We start from the raw sequence: 22575 nt of genomic DNA on the forward strand, positions 1-22575 counted from the left end.
GACGCATGACGCTCGGCTCCCGCTCGCAGCACAGACGCATGACGCTCGGCTCCCGCTCGCAGCACAGACGCATGACGCTCGGCTCCCGCTCGCAGCACAGACGCATGACGCTCGGCTCCCGCTCGCAGCACAGACGCATGACGCTCGGCTCCCGCTCGCAGCACAGACGCATGACGCTCGGCTCCCGCTCGCAGCACAGACGCATGACGCTCGGCTCCCGCTCGCAGCACAGACGCATGACGCTCGGCTCCCGCTCGCAGCACAGACGCATGACGCTCGGCTCCCGCTCGCAGCACAGACGCATGACGCTCGGCTCCCGCTCGCAGCACAGACGCATGACGCTCGGCTCCCGCTCGCAGCACAGACGCATGACGCTCGGCTCCCGCTCGCAGCACAGACGCATGACGCTCGGCTCCCGCTCGCAGCACAGACGCATGACGCTCGGCTCCCGCTCGCAGCACAGACGCATGACGCTCGGCTCCCGCTCGCAGCACAGACGCATGACGCTCGGCTCCCGCTCGCAGCACAGACGCATGACGCTCGGCTCCCGCTCGCAGCACAGACGCATGACGCTCGGCTCCCGCTCGCAGCACAGACGCATGACGCTCGGCTCCCGCTCGCAGCACAGACGCATGACGCTCGGCTCCCGCTCGCAGCACAGACGCATGACGCTCGGCTCCCGCTCGCAGCACAGACGCATGACGCTCGGCTCCCGCTCGCAGCACAGACGCATGACGCTCGGCTCCCGCTCGCAGCACAGACGCATGACGCTCGGCTCCCGCTCGCAGCACAGACGCATGACGCTCGGCTCCCGCTCGCAGCACAGACGCATGACGCTCGGCTCCCGCTCGCAGCACAGACGCATGACGCTCGGCTCCCGCTCGCAGCACAGACGCATGACGCTCGGCTCCCGCTCGCAGCACAGACGCATGACGCTCGGCTCCCGCTCGCAGCACAGACGCATGACGCTCGGCTCCCGCTCGCAGCACAGACGCATGACGCTCGGCTCCCGCTCGCAGCACAGACGCATGACGCTCGGCTCCCGCTCGCAGCACAGACGCATGACGCTCGGCTCCCGCTCGCAGCACAGACGCATGACGCTCGGCTCCCGCTCGCAGCACAGACGCATGACGCTCGGCTCCCGCTCGCAGCACAGACGCATGACGCTCGGCTCCCGCTCGCAGCACAGACGCATGACGCTCGGCTCCCGCTCGCAGCACAGACGCATGACGCTCGGCTCCCGCTCGCAGCACAGACGCATGACGCTCGGCTCCCGCTCGCAGCACAGACGCATGACGCTCGGCTCCCGCTCGCAGCACAGACGCATGACGCTCGGCTCCCGCTCGCAGCACAGACGCATGACGCTCGGCTCCCGCTCGCAGCACAGACGCATGACGCTCGGCTCCCGCTCGCAGCACAGACGCATGACGCTCGGCTCCCGCTCGCAGCACAGACGCATGACGCTCGGCTCCCGCTCGCAGCACAGACGCATGACGCTCGGCTCCCGCTCGCAGCACAGACGCATGACGCTCGGCTCCCGCTCGCAGCACAGACGCATGACGCTCGGCTCCCGCTCGCAGCACAGACGCATGACGCTCGGCTCCCGCTCGCAGCACAGACGCATGACGCTCGGCTCCCGCTCGCAGCACAGACGCATGACGCTCGGCTCCCGCTCGCAGCACAGACGCATGACGCTCGGCTCCCGCTCGCAGCACAGACGCATGACGCTCGGCTCCCGCTCGCAGCACAGACGCATGACGCTCGGCTCCCGCTCGCAGCACAGACGCATGACGCTCGGCTCCCGCTCGCAGCACAGACGCATGACGCTCGCAGCACAGACGCATGACGCTCGCAGCACAGACGCATGACGCTCGCAGCACAGACGCATGACGCTCGCAGCACAGACGCATGACGCTCGCAGCACAGACGCATGACGCTCGCAGCACAGACGCATGACGCTCGCAGCACAGACGCATGACGCTCGCAGCACAGACGCATGACGCTCGCAGCACAGACGCATGACGCTCGCAGCACAGACGCATGACGCTCGCAGCACAGACGCATGACGCTCGGAGCACAGACGCATGACGCTCGCAGCACAGACGCATGACGCTCGCAGCACAGACGCATGACGCTCGCAGCACAGACGCATGACGCTCGCAGCACAGACGCATGACGCTCGCAGCACAGACGCATGACGCTCGCAGCACAGACGCATGACGCTCGCAGCACAGACGCATGACGCTCGCAGCACAGACGCATGACGCTCGCAGCACAGACGCATGACGCTCGCAGCACAGACGCATGACGCTCGCAGCACAGACGCATGACGCTCGCAGCACAGACGCATGACGCTCGCAGCACAGACGCATGACGCTCGCAGCACAGACGCATGACGCTCGCAGCACAGACGCATGACGCTCGGCTCCCGCTCGCAGCACAGACGCATGACGCTCGCAGCACAGACGCATGACGCTCGCAGCACAGACGCATGACGCTCGGCTCCCGCTCGCAGCACAGACGCATGACGCTCGCAGCACAGACGCATGACGCTCGCAGCACAGACGCATGACGCTCGGCTCCCGCTCGCAGCACAGACGCATGACGCTCGCAGCACAGACGCATGACGCTCGGCTCCCGCTCGCAGCACAGACGCATGACGCTCGCAGCACAGACGCATGACGCTCGGCTCCCGCTCGCAGCACAGACGCATGACGCTCGGCTCCCGCTCGCAGCACAGACGCATGACGCTCGGCTCCCGCTCGCAGCACAGACGCATGACGCTCGGCTCCCGCTCGCAGCACAGACGCATGACGCTCGGCTCCCGCTCGCAGCACAGACGCATGACGCTCGGCTCCCGCTCGCAGCACAGACGCATGACGCTCGGCTCCCGCTCGCAGCACAGCAGGAGCCGAGGGTCATTAGCATATCGCATCCAATTCTCTCACATCGGATGCCACACGCTCGTCTGACCTCGGCCTATCTCTATAAGTTGAGTCTTTTGTATTTGCAGACTAAAACTCTTATCTTCTAAACTGCTGCAGTTCTAGAACACATTACTATCTGGAATATTTCTCCAATATTTTAAAGCTTTCTCTTCCTATCTATTTTGCTTTAGTGTGAGCTCTGCCGTTCTCTCACAATTTTAAACAGCCCTAAAATGGCTGCTGTATTTCCTGTTGCGGCTTTTATGGAAGCTATGATAGTGCCAGCTTTGGCTGCTCTATATATTGGGATGTGATGGCTCAGTCGCGCATGAGGTCACGTCAGCCTTTTGTGACTGATGCTGTTTTCTGTCATGTGTAAAAGAGGCTGAATTTTTTTCTGCAATTCCATAGATTTGAGTCACAAATTGATCAAATTCAATGGGATGTTATTCTCATTGATATGAAATTGGTCCCTACTATATATGCAGTTTTTATACTTCTTTTTTCATGTGGTAATAGTGTAAGAAGCGTTAAAGCTAACATTAGATATTCTGTTCCTTAAAATTGCAAAATGTGAATAAGACATTAATTGCAGAGTATTATCAAAGTACAATTTAATAGCAAAATAATATTTATGTGAATGCTGGCAAAAAAAAATAGTACTGTATCCACTAAGTATATTCGTAAATGTAGTATGATTGTTTACTACATGTTTTGTTTGTTTTCCACAGGGATATTAAAGCTGGAAATATCCTGCTAACTGAGCCTGGTCAGGTAAAATTAGCGGACTTTGGTTCTGCATCTATAGCGTCGCCTGCCAACTCCTTCGTGGGAACCCCATATTGGTAAAATGTGTTACTGTTTGTGTAATTGAATATGCGATCTTAAAGGGGCACAATCACTGCCTTTTAGGGTACCGTCACACACTGCAATTTTGATCGCTACAACGGCACGATTCGTGACGTTCCAGCGATGCATTTACGATATCGCTGTGTCTGACACGCTACTGCGATCCGGATCCCCGCTGAGAATCGTACGTCGTAGCAGATCGTTTGAAACTTTCTTTCGTCGTCTAGTGTCCCGCTGTGGCGGCATGATTGCATTGTGTGACACAGGTTGTATACGATGTGCGCACAGTAACCAACGGCTTCTACATCGCAAATACGTCATGAAATTATCGCTCCAGCGCTGTGTATTGCAATGTGTGACCGCAGTATACGACGCTGGAGCGATACTCATACGACGCTGCAACGTCACAGATCGTGCCGTCGTAGCGATGAAAATGGCACTGTGTGACGGTACCCTTAGGGAGGCACCATGACTATCACCATTATTATGTCTGCCTGGTAAACATTAGACACCATGGGGATAGAGTCAGTGGCGTCTACCTGATTTTTTTTTTTTTGGTCGTTTTTTTTTCTAATTGCGTTAATTCCAAGACTAATATATATATATATATATATATATATATATATATATATATATATATATATATATATATATACATACATACATACATACATACATACATACATACATACATACATACATACATACATACATACATACATACATACACATATATATATATATACATACATACACACACACACACACACACACACACACACACACACACACACACACACACACACACACACACATATATATATTATAGTCTTGGAATTAATGCAATTAAAAAATAAATATACAAACACTTACAAACCCTCACCTACTGATGTGATTATATATACATCAGTAGGTGAGTGTTTTATATATTTTTAACTGTAAGAAAATCTAAGCTCACTTGGAATTTCTGGGAGAAAAAAAAAGCATTGGAAAAGGCCCTTAATGGGGCAGATTATTGTATGCCGGGCATGGAGTGATGAGATGTGTGGTGGGTGTGTTAGGGACTTTATAGGGAGGAGCAGCGTGACCACATGACTTCACTTCGTTGGGGGAAGGGGTAGTTAGATGGTATGAGTAAGGGGGCAGTCAGACGGCTGTATTAATCGCATCGCATTCCTCGGACTGGCTGTCGGCTCTCCTGACCTTAGCGTGGCAGTATGCATTTCGGTGCACCGGTCACGCTAAGGTCAGGGACGCAGACGACCAGTCCAAGGATTGTGATGTGACCCTCGTGCGAGTTATGCAGCCGTCTAATGGCGCCAAAAGGCTGAGGTTACACAGGTTATTTAACCCTGAATTATACTTGTGTTGTGTTGCTTTTGATTACTAAAGGGATATACAGTATAGCAGTTTATTCACTTTGTATTTTGTTAATTAATAAAATAAACAAGAGAAATAAAAATCTATATTTGGGGTGGCCTGACCTCCCTTTGCCTTCAAAATCTCATCAATTCTTCTAGGTGCACTTGCATGCAGTCAGGGATTGTGTAGGAATAGACGGTGTGCTCATAATGAGTTTTTGATGCTGCGTAATATCTCTTCTGAAGCTGTATGACGCTGCATTTGTGATAAGCAAACTTTCGACGTGCTTCAAACCTGCATCATGTCAATTTCTCTTGCGCTGTCTTGAGTTTAATGTGCGGGTTTTCCCCATTGAATTTGGAAAAGATGCTGAAAATCTGCAGGTGAAGAACACTTGGAAATGCACTAAAAGGCATGTCATCAGCACATGAAGCTTTGTGCCAAATTCCAAGGAAGTACCAAAAACCAAGCGGCTTTATTTAAATCATGACTCGCCAGAAAGAGATGACAAACGCAGAGTCAAAAAAGCAATAAAAATGCATGTAAAAAAGTGCACTCAAAAATGCAATGCCATCAGCTTAGAACTGGCAGCAACCAGTGGGACCCAGTTACAGTAATCTACTGTTCAGAGACGTCTGGCCAGAAGTGGTCTTCATGGAATAATTGTGGCCAAAAAGCAATACCTTCTACACAGAAACAAGTCCAAGTGACTGGGGTGCAGAAAAGTTTCAGCAGGTGCTCTGGACTGAGTCGTCAAAATGTGTAATATTTGGCTTCACAAGAAGGCCGTTTGTTCATTGAAGGGCTGACTGGGGGTACAGTGAAGCATGGTGGAGGGTCCTGCAAGTTTGGGGCTGCTTTCAGCAACTGGAGATGTGGAGCAGGTCAGGATAAATGGTGTCCTCAATACTGGCAGACACTTGTCCATCATGCAAAACAAATATTGATTGGTGTTAATCTCTATTTACTTCCTTCACTATTTTTATCCCTTAATAAAAGGCTATTAACACACCTTTGTTATTTTTAAAGCATTCCTACTTTGCATCTTGTTTTCCACACCTCCCTTAACGTTTGCACGGTATTGTAAATTACGAGATATCTGCAATTAGGAAGGTGATTCCACATTGAAAACCATTTCCACATGCTGTTTTGCTTTTTATCAATGCAAAAAACAAACCCTGAAACTAAACTGTTGGTCACCGATGTGATGGATCCGATTTTCATATGTTTTGGTTCCGCATCCAAGTAATTTGGTGTTCATTGTTGTGTGTATGTGTTTTTTAGGATGGCCCCAGAAGTTATTTTAGCAATGGATGAAGGGCAGTATGAAGGCAAGGTTGATATTTGGTCTCTCGGTATCACTTGCATTGAATTGGGTGAGTATAAATGTTGCACATTCCTTATCTGGGTCCCTCCTATATCTGTTCCCTCTTCTTGTCTATGTGCTGTGTGAAGGGCTAGACTTCTTTGCACAGCCAATTTGTGGAATATGGATGCAAGTCAGAGCAGAGGGATGGCTCCCATTCTGGTGGATAGTTGGCATGCATTCAATACACAGACCTCTATTCCGTTTAGGAGGCAATGTATATATTACTTTACATTTCATGTAGCACCATGCAATAATGGCTGGGGAATCCAGGTAGGTGATCAGTTCATGACTTTGGCGCTGAGAAAGCGCATGTTCAGGGGTGGTGACGACTGCTCTGTATGGTTCCCTACATTTAACACAAATTTTGTAGTTATATAGATAATGAAAATAATGAATTTACCTGATGTGTTTGACAGGTCCAGGCGAAGCATTCTTCCCTAGAATGACCCAGGAGATTAAAATAATTGGATTAGGCTGCATGAGGACACTAAACACCTCTCCTTTACACATGTGACACCTCACTGTTTGTACCTGGCGCCGACTCTTCTGCTTATGTCACTTACCTTTTCCCTTTCTTTCTGATGTACAGCTGAAAGGAAACCTCCACTATTTAACATGAACGCAATGAGTGCCTTATATCACATAGCCCAGAATGAGTCGCCAACACTACAGTCTAATGAATGGTAAGTGTAGCTTTACAAATTTTTGCTGGTTCTATTAGTTTTACTCCATTTTAGTGAACTTAAAACATACAGCACAGCAGTTCGGCTGCAAATTATACTAAATGAATTATTTAATTCCCGTTAAAATTACCGTATTAGGAATTTTTTGTCTTTTTACTTCACAGCATCTTCCTTTGGCCTCATTCACGTGTCAGTTTTTTCATGTACGAGTGCTACCCATTTTTTTTTCAACTATAGCATTATTACCTATGATAGTCTATGGAGTTGTTCACATGTCAGTGATTTTTTATTTTTTTAAATTTTTTTTGTGGCCAAGTAGTTAAAACAAAATCGCGTAGATGTGTACAATATTAATCCAAGTGTCAGCTCTAACCTGGAAATCAAAGTCTATGCGCTTGTGAGAAAAATCATACAGCACTCAGATGGCATCCGTACGCTGGCCATTTTTTATTGTTGTAAGGTGGAGAAATGTTGTGGGTTTATTTTTTCCCTATTCCATTAAAAATCGCAAAAAGACATTTAGAAAAATCATTGACACTGTGCTTTTTTTTCGTACGTGAAAAAAAACAAAAAACCTGTCTTCTGTATGAGGCTTGTACCTCAGTATTTGTTCCATTCCTTTTTTTCGGCTTAAAATCAGCGGAAAAGTATAATAGAAAACACGTCACCACTTCGGTATTTATCACCGACTCCTGGTTTTGGCTTATAAATACTGAGGTAAAATACTGATCGTGTAAACGTAGCCTTAGGCTTTGGGCTGCCTGCCAACTTAGGCGCAACACTTGTTCGCAGGTGGTTACTGCTACATCTCAGTTCAATACAAGTGATTGGGGTTGCATTGTATGCAAACAGTACTGCAACATTCAAGTCGCAGAGAGTTCAACGCGGTTTGACTTCTTGCAATTTTTTTTGCTGTGGTTGCAGCGTTTTCAGTGTTACAATGCAACTCCATTCACCTGTAGGGCACTGCAAAGTAGCGGCGACACCAAGTGAACTTTTACCGCATAATAAGCATCGCAGCCAAAGTTGTCATATAGCCCCAGCCTTATGTTTGACATTTTTATTTTCACCACCTCTTCAATGAATTAGCACAGAATTTGCTTTGTGATCTGCAAAGCACTTGGATATATGGATATATATAAAAATTATAGATAGATATATATTTATACACTGGTCAAATAAGGGGAACACTAAAATCCCACATCCCAAATATCACTGAATGAAATATTCCAGTTGTAAGTGTTTATTCATTACATAGTGGAATGTGTTAAACAGGTAAAACCTAAAAATGATCAATGTAAATCAAAACTACCGGTAATATCCCACGGAGGTCTGGAGTTGGAATGATTCTCAAAATCAAAGTGGAAAGTGAAGTTACAGGCTGATCCAACTTCAGTGGAAATGCCTCAAGACAAGGAAATGATGCTCAGTAGTTTGTGGCCTCCACGTGCCTGTATGACCTCCCTACAACGCCTGGGCATGCTCCTGATGAGGCGGTAGAGGGTCTCCTAAGGGATCTCCTCCCAGACCTGGACTAAAGCATTCGCCAACTCCTGGACAGTCTGTGGTGCAACGTGACGTTGGTGGATGGTGCGAGACATGATGTCCCAGATGTGTTCAATTGGATTTAGGTCTGGGTAACGGGCGAGCCAGTCCATAGCTTCAATGCCTTCATCTTGCAGGAACTGCTTACACACTCCAGCCACATGAGGTCTGACATTGTCCTGCATTAGGAGGAACCCAGGGGCATCCGCACCAGCATATGGTCTCACAAGGCATCTGAGGATCTCATGTCTGTACCTAATGGCAGTCAGGCTACCTCTGGCGAGCACATGGAGGGCTGTGCGGCCCTCCAAAGAAATGCCACCCCACACCATTACTGACCCACTGCCAAACCAGTCATGCTGAAGGATGTTGCAGGCAGCAGATCGCTCTCCACTGCATCTCCAGACTCTATCACGTGTGTGACGTGCTCAGTGTGAACCTGCTTTCATCTTTGAAGAGCACAGGGCGCCAGTGGTGAATTTGCCAATCCTGGTGTTCTGTGGCAAATGCCAAGCGTCCTGCACGGTTTTTGGCTGTGAGCACAACCCCCATCTGCGGGCACTCAGACCATCCTCATGGAGTCGGTTTCTAACAGTTTGTGCAGACACATGCACATTTGTGGCCTGCTGGAGGTCCATTTTGCAGGGCTCTGGCAGTGCTCCTCCTGTTCCTCATTGCACAAAGGCTGGTAGCGGTCCTGCTGCTGGGTTGTTGCCCTCCTACGGCCCCCTCCATGTCTCCTGGTGTACTGGCCTGTCTCCTGATAGTGCCTCCAGCCTCTGGACACTACGCTGACAGACACAGCAAACCACCTTGCCACAGCTCGCATTGATGTGCCATCCTGGATGAGCTGCACTACCTGAGCCACTTGTGTGGGTTGTAGAGTCCGTCTCATGCTACCACGAGTGTGAAAGCACAACCAACATTCAAAAGTGACCAAAACATCAGCCAGAGAGCATTGGTACTGAGATGTAGTCTGTGGTCCCCACCTGCAGAACCACTTCTTCATTGAGTGTGTCTTGATGATTGCCAATAATTTCCACCTGTTGTCTATCGTCTATTCCGTTTGCACAACAGCATGTGAAGTTGATTGTCAAAGAGTGTTGCTTCCTAATATGTGTATGTATGTATGTGTGTACGTGTGTATGTATGTATATGTGTGTGTGTAATATATATATATATATATATATATATATATATATATATATATATATATATATATATATATATATATATATATATATTTATTTATTTATTTTTTTTACTGAAATTTTCTATTTGAATTTGTCAGCACGGCTATATTCCCATGCATTTCGTCAAAGTACAACATGCATGCTGAAAAGAGCAAATTGGGGTTTGATTTTTCAGGTCTTTAAGACCGCACACAAATTGGGGCAAATTGTAAGGTGCAGAGCACTTTATAAATTTGGACTGTCCTAATGCCAGAAAGTGAACTCTTCGTCTCCAATGCGTAAGTGCAGATTTGTGCCTAAGATTGCAACTTTTTTTAATGTAAAGTTTAACAAATCTGTGTACCGTTTGTTGGCAGTGTCCACACTTTCAAATTTTTGGGAACATGGTACAACAATTTACGTTTGTGCAATTTGTGGCTTTTTGTACAGTATGACTTTTTACGGTTTAGTTTAAACAAGAAAAGGAGTATAAATCACCTGCAGCTCCATACAGCCATCCACTATAATATATAGAACCATTTCCAAAAACACAAAGCATTTTCCTTAACCTAAATCTTTTTGGTATGTACATAAACAATTTTGCCAAAATTTAATTGAAATAAGTACCTTATGAGTAAGGGAGGAGAGTTTATATACATCTCTCATAAATCATACTAGATGAATTTTTAAATGATCCAAGTCTTCCCTAGTGGACTGGAAATACAAATGTAGAAATAGAAAAAAAAATAGGATTTTTTTTTTCCTCCTAGCAAAAATTAGTCCCAAATCTGTGAAGACATCTTTATATCTCCAGTCATTTTTCACATTTGTTTTTCTTCACTCCCTTTTTCCAATTTTTCCATTGTTATGGATGTAAGTGGGCTTTGTATCTGCTTGTGTGAGTTGTGTTTTCTTACCATGAAATGTATCAAAAAGAGGGCGAGAATTCAAACGAAACCCAGAAAATACTGAGAAATAGTTTTTTGCCCATCATATTGTATGTATGCTATTTTAGTTTAACCTTTAGGTTGCTTTCCTATATTGAGAGATCTCTTTTTGGATCAGCTGTGCATTCATTTTATTTTTTTTTTTTTTCAGGTCAGATTCATTCAGGGGATTTGTGGACTACTGCTTGCAGAAAATACCTCAGGAACGGCCCACATCAGCAGAGCTGCTGCGGGTAATAAACCTTCACTTTTTCTGTGTGTTTTAGGCCTCCATCACAAAAGTTCAGCTGTTTTTTTTGTTTTTGTTTTTTTTTCTTCTTTTTTGAAATATACTTAATAAATGCACAATCCATTTCATATGCTGCTTGTTACATTTTTCTAAATTATATTGACAAACATACAGGAATAAAAAAAAAAGTACCTCTAGAGCATTCTGCTTTCTTATTAAAACGCCATAAACTCCAAGAATGCCATACACTAAAACCCTGGATTGATGATAGAAAACACCCACTCTCAGATATAACAAGCCGTATGTGAAATATTTCCAAATAACGGTGAACATACAGTGGGTACGGAAAGTATTCAGACCCCATTAAATTTTTCACTCTTTCATTGCAGCCATTTGGTAAATTCAAAAAAAGTTTATTTTTTCTCTCATTAATGTACACTCTGCACCCCATCTTGACTGAGGAAAAAAAAAGAAATGTAGAAATTTTTGCAAATCTAATAAAAAAAGAAAAACTGAAATATATATAAGTATTCAGGCGCTTTGCTCAGACACTCATATTTAAGTCACATGCTGTCCATTTCCTTGTGGTCCTCCTTGAGATGGTTCTACTCCTTCATTGGAGGCCAGCTGTGTTTAGTTAAACTGATTGGACTTGATTTGGAAAGGTGCACACCTGTCTATATAAGACCTCACAGCTCACAGTGCATGTCAGACCAAATGAGAATCATGAGGTCAAAGAAACTGGCCAAGGAGCTCAGAGACAGAATTGTGGCAAGGCACAGATCTGGCCAAGGTTACAAAAGAATTTCTGCAGTACTCAAGGTTCCTAAGACCACAGTGGCCTCCATAATCCTTAAATGTAAGAAGTTTGGGACCACCAGAAGTCTTCCTAAACCTGGCTGTCCAGCCAAACTGAGCAATCGTGGGAGAAGAGCCTTGGTGAGAGAGATAAAGAAGAACTCCAAGATCACTGTGGCTGAGCTCATGCGACCTTCTCATGCTGCGCATTCTTCGCCTAGGTAACAGGCCATGGAACTGCAGTGTGGTCAGTAATGTAGGCAGTGAGGAATAAACTATAAAATAATCTGTTTTTGAGAAGGGAGAACATTTTTTAATTACAAAACTGATTTTTACAAGCACTTTGCAATTTTACCTATTTTATGAAATTGTGACAAACCGCCTAAGGCCTGACAAATGTAAATGTACGATGGGCGGTCCTGGCCTTTCTGTTGGCACCACTGTATTTTTATTACACTGGTTTAAGTCCACTCCTTGAGAGTTTGAGTGCTCAGAGACTGAGAAGCCTCTTTCAATACTTCTATCTTTGCTGTTTTCAAGATGGTTTTTCACAATAAATGCTGTGTATAGAGGCATCACTAATGGTATCTAATCACCTGGACAGAGAAAATGGTCGCTATAACAGGACTGATTTCTCCTGTGCTAACGGTGTTACAATGTCAAAAATGCAAAAAATATCTTATTTTTTTAAAGGGAACTTTTTTTTAATTAAGTCTAGATCTAGATATATACAGATAGATGTGTGTGTGTGTGTGTTTAGAGAGTGCTATTATATTACAAAAACTACAGCCCTTCTCCTCAACCAATTGTCATAATCCTGACTGACCCACTTATCCTAAAATAATTGTAATAAATCACATGTCTAGCGGCTGATAATGCCAAACACAATTTAAATGTCTTTTTAGGATACAATTATACCATTACCATAAAAGAAAAGTAACTTGAGTAGTGGTGGTTGTTGCCATTACTTTTATTTAAATACAAACTGAAAAATTCTAAAAAAAAAAGAAAAAAAAAACACACTTAGAAAATCTATAAAAATATATATAAATATAATTATTATAGTATTAAACTCTGTGTACTGAAAATGGGTAAACTGATCCTAGACAAAAAATTATCTGGATCTGATCTGGTTAATAAAACTTAGTATGGTTTTCAAATAGATCATAAAAAATGGTTGTTGGTAGCTGCGCAGTTTCGCATGTGTGCCCCCTGTTAACAATAACCCATGAATTTATAATTTTTCTTTTGTACCTTGTGGGGGTTTAGACGTCTTTGTGCTTTTAGTGTGTCCATGTCCCCAAAGTAAAGAACATCCAGGAAGACATACAAGTGCTTTTCACAAAATTAGAATATCATCAAAAAGTTAATTTATTGTTCTTCAATACAAAAACTGAAACTTATATATTATATAGTCATTACAAACAGAGTGATCTATTCCAAGTGTTTTTCTGTTAATGTTGATGATTATGGCTTACAGCCACTGAAAACAAAAAGTCATTATCTCAGTTAAATGAATGCTTTATAACACCAGCTTGAAAAATGATTTTAAAATCCGAAATGTTGACCTATTGAAATGTATGTTGAGTAAATGCATTCACTACTTGGTCGGAGTTCCTTTTGCATCAATTACTATATTATTATTATTATTATTATTATTATTAATAATTACTGCATCAATGCCGCTTGTCATGGAGGCGATCAGCCTGTGGCACTGCTGAGGTGTTATGGAAGCCCAGGTTGCTGTGATAGCAGCCTTCAGCTAGTTTGCATTGTTGGGTCTGGTGTCGCACATCTTCTTCTTGACAATACCCCTTAGATTATCTATGGGGTTAAGTAGGGCTGTGGAGACGGTAGGCCAAAGTTGCGACTCCGACTCCTGGATTTTATCAGGTTCCAGCTCCGACTCCTTCATAAATGGCCAATTCGTAACAATAAATTTACTGTTGTAAAATATTAACATCGTGCTTATTCAGTTTCTCACCATCATATAAGTAATCAGACCACTTAGAGCAAAAACTATATTTATTAGAATACAATTAGAATATAGCAAATAACTTTTATAAACTTTTCTAAACTCTTGTAAGTAAATATGCAATAAACACTGTTATGCAGTTAATAAGACGAAATCTATATATTTGTCCTCAGAAAAAGTATTGCCTCTGTCAGATCCTCCTTCATGGATGCCCTCAAATCTGATCTAATTATTTTGAGAGCAGAGAACAACCTCTCTACACTAACTTGGGTTGGTGGCAAAGCAGTAAGCACTCGGGAAACATCTCTGACAATGTCCGGATACAGAGGAATCGCTTGTTGCACTGTTATTTTTGATGAACGGACACATTTCTCAATTTCTTTTAGTGCACATGAAAAATTCTGCTGAAATGTACTGGCTGTGTTCTTTGATGAGGATGAGTCTTCTTCTATACGGGAACGCTTTGCACGGTCCTTGTGATCCAAATATTTTTCGAAATTAAATTCTTCATCAGTTGATGAGGGTGAAGATGTGGCAGGACGACCAAATTCTTGTTCCTCCTGACTGTTCTGCAACCCTTTCATCCTTACTGCTATTGCAAACAGAGCTTATTTTCCTTTAGTTAGCTGTTGATCATCTAGAAGAATCCGATGCATTGGGTCTACATAAACAGCTGCCAAAAGAATGTTATTTTGTAATAGTAGCTCCTCTCTCCGTTTCATTGATGTAGCAATGCCACTTGCAATTAACCCTCCTCTTTGGGACAGGCGAAACATCAGGTTCTTCCACTCCTTTAAGAAAATACCTGGAGTTAAGTCCTCTGCTTGTAATTTTTTAGTCACTGTAAATGGGTGCTCTAGCAATTTTTCCAGCTCAGTCACCTGATTCCACTGACTTTCATTTAGCGTCAGTTGAGGGTTAGCCATGTCTACAAGTAAGGTTTTCAGTTCAACCAAGCGCTGAATCATTAAGTACTGCCCCATCGTGTGGCTTGATCAATAATTGCCCCTTTTCCAGCACGTCTCTTCAAAATTGAGTCAACTTTAGGGGTTCTGGCAACAGTAGCCAATTTTCTCACCTTGCCAATCGGTGCAGCAGCATGTCCTTCTTACAGACTGTCTCTTATAGCCAGCTGTAGCGTATGCACAACACAGCGCATGTGATGAATGAAAGAACGTATTGACACAGTTTTAACAAGATCATCTAAACTATCATGTTGCTGTTCATCTGAAGCAACTTCAGTTTGCTCCTCAGTTACAATACTGTGTTCCTCTATTTCAAACATTTCTGTGTCTGTGGACCCAGAATGTTCTTCTAGCTGCTGGTTCACCATCATTACTCTCATTCATTAGCTTAATAGTACTTATCATATTCGAAGCATTGTCAGTTACCACAGAAAGAACTTGCTCTTTTTTAAGTTCATAGTCTTGCAGAACCTTTTCCACCAAGACCTGGAGAAACCCACTGGTGTGATGAGTTTTGGTGTCTTTTACTGCCAATGTCTTGGTAACTATTTCATTTTTTCACAAACAAATCGGACATGGCAAAATAGTTCACTCTGACGTGTGCAGGCATCCATTTTAAGAAACAGAACGCGTCCCTTGAGAGGTTTTTTTAAGTTCTTCCTTTTGTTTAAAAGCTTCTTCGATTACTAATTTTCTAATACTCTCTCTCTCTCCAGAGAAACACCAAGCTTGCGGGCCATTTCCCCATTCAGACACATAAAAGCTGGTCGTGAAAATAATGAAATAGGCACGCTATCCTTTACAACAAGCTCTATGATCTGTTTTTTAAATGTATCTACTGTCATTGTCACAGTAACTTTGTCACTGACAAAATATCTTGCAACTGATGGCTGCAAAGTTCTCTGCTCCTTTGTTTGGCTGGAAGAGCTGGGCACTGGTTCATTGGTTTGGATGCAGTCTTTCTCATCCACTGCTTTCAGTACTTCTGGATGAAAGCGCTGTAAATGTCTCTTTAGATTAGAAGCTCTGGTAGGAGCATTTTTATCTTTGCCTGAATATGCACTGATCTTGGCTTCACAGCATTTGTTTTCATCTGGATCATTTGTCATACACTGACAGACATAATGTTTTCTATCTTGAGTGATGATGAAATGTTCAAATACAGCTGATTTAATGTGACGCTTCTATGACATTCTCAGGTTTTTAATTCTGCATTCACAATCCAAATGACAATTGTTTTTCCTAAAAACAATTGTACAAAATTATTGCCAGGTCGTACAACTGAAATAGTGGTCAGTAATAGTGTTATTCCTCATGTACTCACAGTTAACTGATGCAAAGTTTGTTGAAAGGATAATACTACTTACAGTCTTCCTCTTCTGAGTAGCAGCTGTGAGATGCTTGGAAGACGCACACCTAGTAAACATCTAGTCTAGAGGAGGAGCTTTACTACTAAGAATTTGTAACACATTTTCACTTTCAGTTTCATACATTGTAAGTAGGGGGGTTGGGGCACCATGAGGTTAACCAAGTATAAGATTAGTTAAGGGCAGTGGAGAACAGTGACACACAAGAAGTAAGAAATGTCTCTATCTCCAGCAGAACTGCTTATCACTGTTGTTCATAGTTTGATAGAACATATATATTTGAGTAACATTTATAAAATTCATATGAAAGTTCAATTATGAAATATTAATACATTTTTTTTAAAGTCGGAGTCGGTACATTTCTACCAACACCGACTCAGACTCCAACCAAAACTAACTCCGACTCCGACTCCACAGCCCTAGGGTTAAGGTCAGGCGAGTTTGTTGGCCAATCAAGCACCGTGATACTGTTGTTTTAAACCAGGTATTGGTACTTTTGGCAGTGTGGACAGGTGCTAAGTCCTGCTAGAGAATGAGATTTCCATCTCCAAAAAGCTTGTCAGCAGAGGGAATACGTCTGTGTGGTGGCTCTTGAAGCAAAGACTCCAGCAGCAGTCCACACCTTGTGAATCTCCCCCAAAAATTTTTGATTGGCCGTTTCTTATCCCTGTTGCTTGTGCACCTTTTTCTACCCCCCTTTTTCCTTCCACTCAACTTTCCATTAATATGCTTGGATACAGCACTCTGTGAACAAGCCAGCATGTTTAGCAATAGCCTTTTGTGGCTCACCCTCCTTGTGGAATGTGTCAATGACTGCCTTCTGGACATCTGTCAAGTCAGCAGTCTTCCCTATGATTGTGGAGTCTACTGACACAAAATAAGGGACCTTTAAAACGCTTAGGAAGCTTTGCAGGTGTTTTTTGTTAATTATTCTAATTTACTGAGATAATGACTTTTAGGTTTTCATTGGTTTTAAGCCATAATCATTAACAGAAATAAACACTTGAAATAGATCACACTGTTTGTAATGACTATTATATATGGGTTTCACTTTTTGAATTAAAGAACTGAAATATATTTTTTGATATTCTAATTTTGTGAGAAGCCCTTGTATACCAATAAATGACAGGAACTAGACTCAATTTTTATATTTTTTTTCATTTTCTCGACCTGTAGTTTAAATGACAAGTGTTGGTTTACCACAATACATTCTACAAAAGATGGACTCTATTGGCCCTATGAAGATTTTTGTAGTGTTACAGAAATTACACAAATACCGGTAATTTTTTTTTCTATTAAACATTGCATTTGTTTTAGGTCTTATATTTTCCTTCCCTTTTAAATTAAATATTCTGGGTGATCGGACATCCATGACCTTTTTATCCATAGGTTAATGTTAAAGTACAACATGTTATCGCAGCTAGCCCTTAGCATTTTGCTGTTCTACATGCGTACCCACAAATCTCTCAAAAGATTTTTGGGCTATTGCCATGCAGAATTTTTCGAGTGGTTTTTTTTTTTTTTTTTTTTTTTTGCAGAGCATGAAAAATTGCGTAGAAATGTTTGGAAAAACGTTTCCCATTCATTTTTATTGTAATATCTCATTGCAGGTCATATGTTTAGATTTTTTTTAGCAATTTTTACACTTTGTTTATTTCCCACCAAGGGTTTTCAAAACCTAAAGTTCATGTGACCTTTTTTGGAAGCACTTCCTGATGGAATCTGCTCAAAACTAGGCACTGTCCAATCTGAAGGCTGCAAAAAAAAAAAAAGAGAAAGAAACCTGTTTCAAGAGAAAAACGCTTCCTGAACGCTTGTAAAATACTAATGGCTTCAGGAAACAGGAGAAAAACTCCCAAATTTCCTAGTGGAAAAAAGTTTTCGTGATTCATTCTGGGAGATGCTTATCTGTCGATCATCCCCTGCTCTTTGTAGATGAACGCATGCGTTCACTCTAGAACAGACCACTGTTCCCACTCAGTGCACTTAGAAACATTGGGCTCTGTTCACACTTGTATTAGGGCTTTTCCGTAAAGTTTTGATTGCTTTTCAGAAATGGCTTGTTCCATTGCAAACAGTTTTATGTAAACCAGAGACCATCTTTTCATTTGTTTTTTTTCAGGAAAAAAATCAACCTAGCAATAAGTATCTAGAAATATGTTACTAATATTATGTAAATGGGGAGACTTTACTTTCCTCTTTAGTGACCCTTTTGTTGTGAAAGTTTAAATTTAAAAACCCCACAATGCTATAGACGGTGTAAGTATGACTTTCCTCTAACAAACCTTGCGATGTTTTTCTGAAATATTGTTTTTGGCAATTAGACATTCTTCTGCACTCTGTCGCTATAGGTAGATGTAAGTAATGTGCAGTTTTAGAGGAGGGAGATTTTATCCAGTCACAGTGAGGTGGAAAGCACATGTCAAGAACAAGCTTGTCATTTTCTGGATTGGTAGAACAAGGCCTGGATTACCCACTGCAGAACCAGGTTGGGTCTGTTAGATCTTTTTTTCTATTCTACGCTTTTTTTCTTTTTCTGTTTTCAGTTTGGCTTAAAACAGTATACGAAAGACTGCACCAAACTGCAATGTGCGATCCTTTTATAATTTATGAACCACACTCTCCATGGTTTCATTGTTACAAAAAACGATGATCAAAACATTACAATTTGTTGTGATGCTTCAGATGGGGATTAGGATTGTGTAAATTGAATGAACAATATATTTGGTAGAACATTTAACAAAATTCTGTCATTTTTTTTTTAAATGATCTGAAAAGCACAGATCAGGTATAACTTTTTAATTAATTTGCAATAATTTGCTATAATTAACTAAGATTTTGACTTTGTAAGTTTTGTAGTTGTTTGTGATCGTATAATGAATGCCATTTGCTAAGATATTAGAGAGAATCTAGTGTATATTTTTCTAAATTTGGTAGATAATGTAAGATGTAAAGAAAATCTGACATAACCTCTTTCATTCTACGTTCTAGATAAGACTCTAATAGTGAACATGATGGATACAGGCACACACACATAGACGGTTAGATTGCTGTCTCATTGAAGGTCCAGTTAGACATTTCTGTCCCCATTTTAGGAGGACATGAATGCATGTAATGCAACTTCTATTAATTGTATAATAGAGTAATAGAACAATGTGTAAGGTACATTACAGACCAAAAGTTTGGACACACCTTCTCATTTAAAGATTTTTCTGTATTTTCATGACTATGAAAATTGTACATTCACACTGAAGGCATCAAAACTATGAATTAACACATGTGGAGTTATATACTTAACAAAAAAGTGTGAAACAACTGAAATTATGTCTTAGGGCTTGTTCACACTGTCCTTTTTTTGCTGCGGATTTTTCAGCTGCGGATTTGTAAAACCCGCAGTCCAAAACGGCGGTGGTTTTCCCTGCGGTTTTTTGTGCGGATTCCACAGCGGGTTTCCAACTGCACTTTCCTATTGGTGCAGGTGGAAAACCGCTGCGGATTCCGCAGAAAGAATTGACATGCTACTTCTTTTTTTCCGCAGAAAATCAGCGCGGATTTTCAAGCGTAAAAACGCAAAGTGGGCACAGTGGTTTTTGTTTTCCATAGGGTAACATTGTACTGTACCCTGCATGGAAAACTGCTGCGGATCCGCAGCTGCAAATCCGCTGCGGATCCGCAGCAAACACCGCAAAGTGTAAACATAGCCTAATATTCTAGGTTCTTCAAAGTAGCCACCTTTTGCTTTGATGACTGCTTTGCAAACTCTTGGCATTCTCTTGATGAGCTTCAAGAGGTAGTCACCGGGAATGGTCTTCCAACAATCTTGAAGGAGTTCCCAGAGATATTTACCCGATATTTACCCTGGTTACCAGTGTAAATGTAAAAAAACCAAACACTGCATACTTACATTCCGGTGTCTGTCGCATCCCCCGGCGTTCTGCTTCCCTGCACTGTGTCAGCGCCGGCTGGCCGTAAAGCAGGGCACAGCGGTGACGTCACCGCTCTGCTTTACGGCCGGCGCTTACAGTGCAGGGAAGCAGAACGCTGGGGGACCCGACAGACACCGGAATTTAAGTATGTAGTGTTTGGGTTTTTTTACATTTACACTGGTAACCAGGGTAAACATCGGGTTACTAAGCGTGGCCCTGCGCTTAGTAACCCGATGTTTACCCTGGTTACCCGGGGACTTCGGCATCGTTGGTCGCTGGAGAGCTGTCTGTGTGACAGCTCTCCAGCGACCACACAGCGACGCTGCAGCGATCGGCATCGTTATCTAGAGCGCTGCAGCGTCACTAAATGTGACGGTACCTTAATGTCCATTCCTTGTGTTCTTTAGCCCAAACAAGTCTCTCCTACTTGTTGCCTGTCCTTAGCAGTGGTTTCCTAGCAGCTATTTTACCATGAAGGCCTGCTGCACAAAGTCTCCTCTTAGCAGTTGTTTTAGAGATGTGTCTGCTGCTAGAACTCTGTGTGGCATTGACCTGGTCTCTAATCTGAGCTGCTGTTAACCTGCGATTTCTGAGGCTGGTGACTCGGTTAAACTTATCCTCAGAAGCAGAGGTGACTCTTGGTCTTCCTTTCCTGGGGCGGTCCTCATGTGAGCCAGTTTCTTTGTAGCGCTTGATGGTTTTTGCCACTGCACTTGGGGACACTTTCAAAGTTTTCCCAATTTTTTGGACTGACTGACCTTCATTTCTTAAAGTAATGATGGCCACTCGTTTTTCTTTACTTAGCTGCTTTTTTCTTGCCATAATACAAATTCTAACAGTCTATTCAGTAGGACTATCAGCTGTGTATCCACCAGACTTCTGCACAACACAACTGATGGTCCCAACAACATTTATAAGACAAGAAATCCCACTTACTAAACCTGACAGGGCACACCTGCGAAGTGAAAATAATTTCCGGAGACTACCTCTTGAAGCTCATCAAGAGAATGCCAAGAGTGTGCAAAGCAGTCATCAAAGCAAAAGGTGGCCACCTCGAAGAACCTAGAATATAAGACATAATTTCAGTTGTTTCACACTTTTTTGTTAAGTATATAATTCCACATGTGTTAATTTATAGTTTTGATGCCTTCAGTGTGAATTAACAATTTTCATAGTCATGAAAATACAGAAAAATCTTTAAATGAGAAGGTGTGTCCAAACTTTTGGTCTGTACTGTATATGTACATCAATAAGCTAAAGGAATAAAGGGGGAAAAGGAAACGCCAAATAAAAGCAAAAAAATATTCTACTGAAACAATTTATTAAAACAAGATGTTAATTCAATAAGTAACTTGCACTTATCTTGGATTTTAGCATGACTTTGTGCGCAGAGAGAGGCCGACACGAGTCCTTATAGATTTGATTCAGAGGACTAAAGATGCTGTGAGAGAGCTGGACAATTTACAGTACAGGAAAATGAAGAAAATACTCTTTCAGGAATCACGAAATGGTCCATTGAATGAGTCTCAGGAAGATGACGAGGTAAGAAATAAAAAGAATAATGCATGTAGTTAAAAATTTTTTGGTTTAGTGTATTGTATATGTCCGCTATACACACATACAGATAGATGTATGTATATGATGAGATGCATGGATACTATAGACCCAATTCTAGATCTCTATGTATGTATACTGATCTATAATATATAAAGCTGAATGTGTGTATGTCCGGAATTGGCATCTGAACCGTCGCAGCTACAGCCACAAAAGTTTGCACAGTCACACGTCTGGACCCCGAGAGCGTCATAGGCTATGTTGTGAGGTGAAATTTTAACCCCGCGCTTTCCAATTCACCAAACAATTTTGCCCCTATCTACACAATGGGAAAAAGTGAAAGGAAAAGTGTTGGAGGCATCGCAGCTACAGGCACAAAATTTTGCACAGTCACACGTCAAAAGTGTTGGAGGCAAATTAACAGCTGCCAGATGTGAACAAGGGGGACTTAAAGAATAAGAGCGATGGCGCCAAAGAGTATATACTGTACAGTTGCTAAGGTGGGGCCCCGACATGGGATAATCACCACACCACCACGGGGATATGAACACACACAAAATGCGCCACACACTACCACGTGCTCGAACACATATACCACCCTCAGCACACATTTCACCACACATACACCAACCTCGCCACCTTCCTTCATTGGATGCTGCCCTTCCCGTGGTTGTTCCTTCCCGGGGAAAGGTCTGGCTATTCACTGCTTGCGTTGAGAAACACGTGATGGTGTCTCCGCAGCTATCCTACATGCATTTGCATATTTCCCATAAGGGGTGGGGGCAGTGTTCTGGATCACTGCGTTGAGAAACACGTGATGGTGTCTCCGCGGTGTTGGATGTTTTGGTCTCCCCGAGGCCAATCATCTGTGCCTTTACAGCCTTTTACTAGGCACTGCTCCTAATAG

The 22575-nt window shown here is 43.1% G+C and overlaps 1 protein-coding gene across 11 annotated transcripts in view; it reads left to right on the forward strand.

Annotated features, from left to right (window-relative positions):
• Nucleotides 1-22575, forward strand: part of TAOK3 (TAO kinase 3) — a 285308-nt gene that overhangs the window by 127275 nt on the left and 135458 nt on the right. For all 11 annotated transcript variants that reach the window (XM_077292154.1, XM_077292162.1, XM_077292158.1 and 8 more), the window contains 5 exons: nucleotides 3659-3772; nucleotides 6423-6514; nucleotides 7097-7190; nucleotides 11006-11087; nucleotides 21489-21656. In XM_077292154.1, coding sequence (XP_077148269.1) covers nucleotides 3659-3772; nucleotides 6423-6514; nucleotides 7097-7190; nucleotides 11006-11087; nucleotides 21489-21656 — 550 coding nt within the window. The remainder of the gene's footprint in view (nucleotides 1-3658; nucleotides 3773-6422; nucleotides 6515-7096; nucleotides 7191-11005; nucleotides 11088-21488; nucleotides 21657-22575) is intronic.

This window comes from Ranitomeya variabilis, chromosome 1, assembly GCF_051348905.1.
Source record: "Ranitomeya variabilis isolate aRanVar5 chromosome 1, aRanVar5.hap1, whole genome shotgun sequence".
Classification (NCBI taxonomy): Eukaryota; Metazoa; Chordata; class Amphibia; order Anura; family Dendrobatidae; genus Ranitomeya; species Ranitomeya variabilis.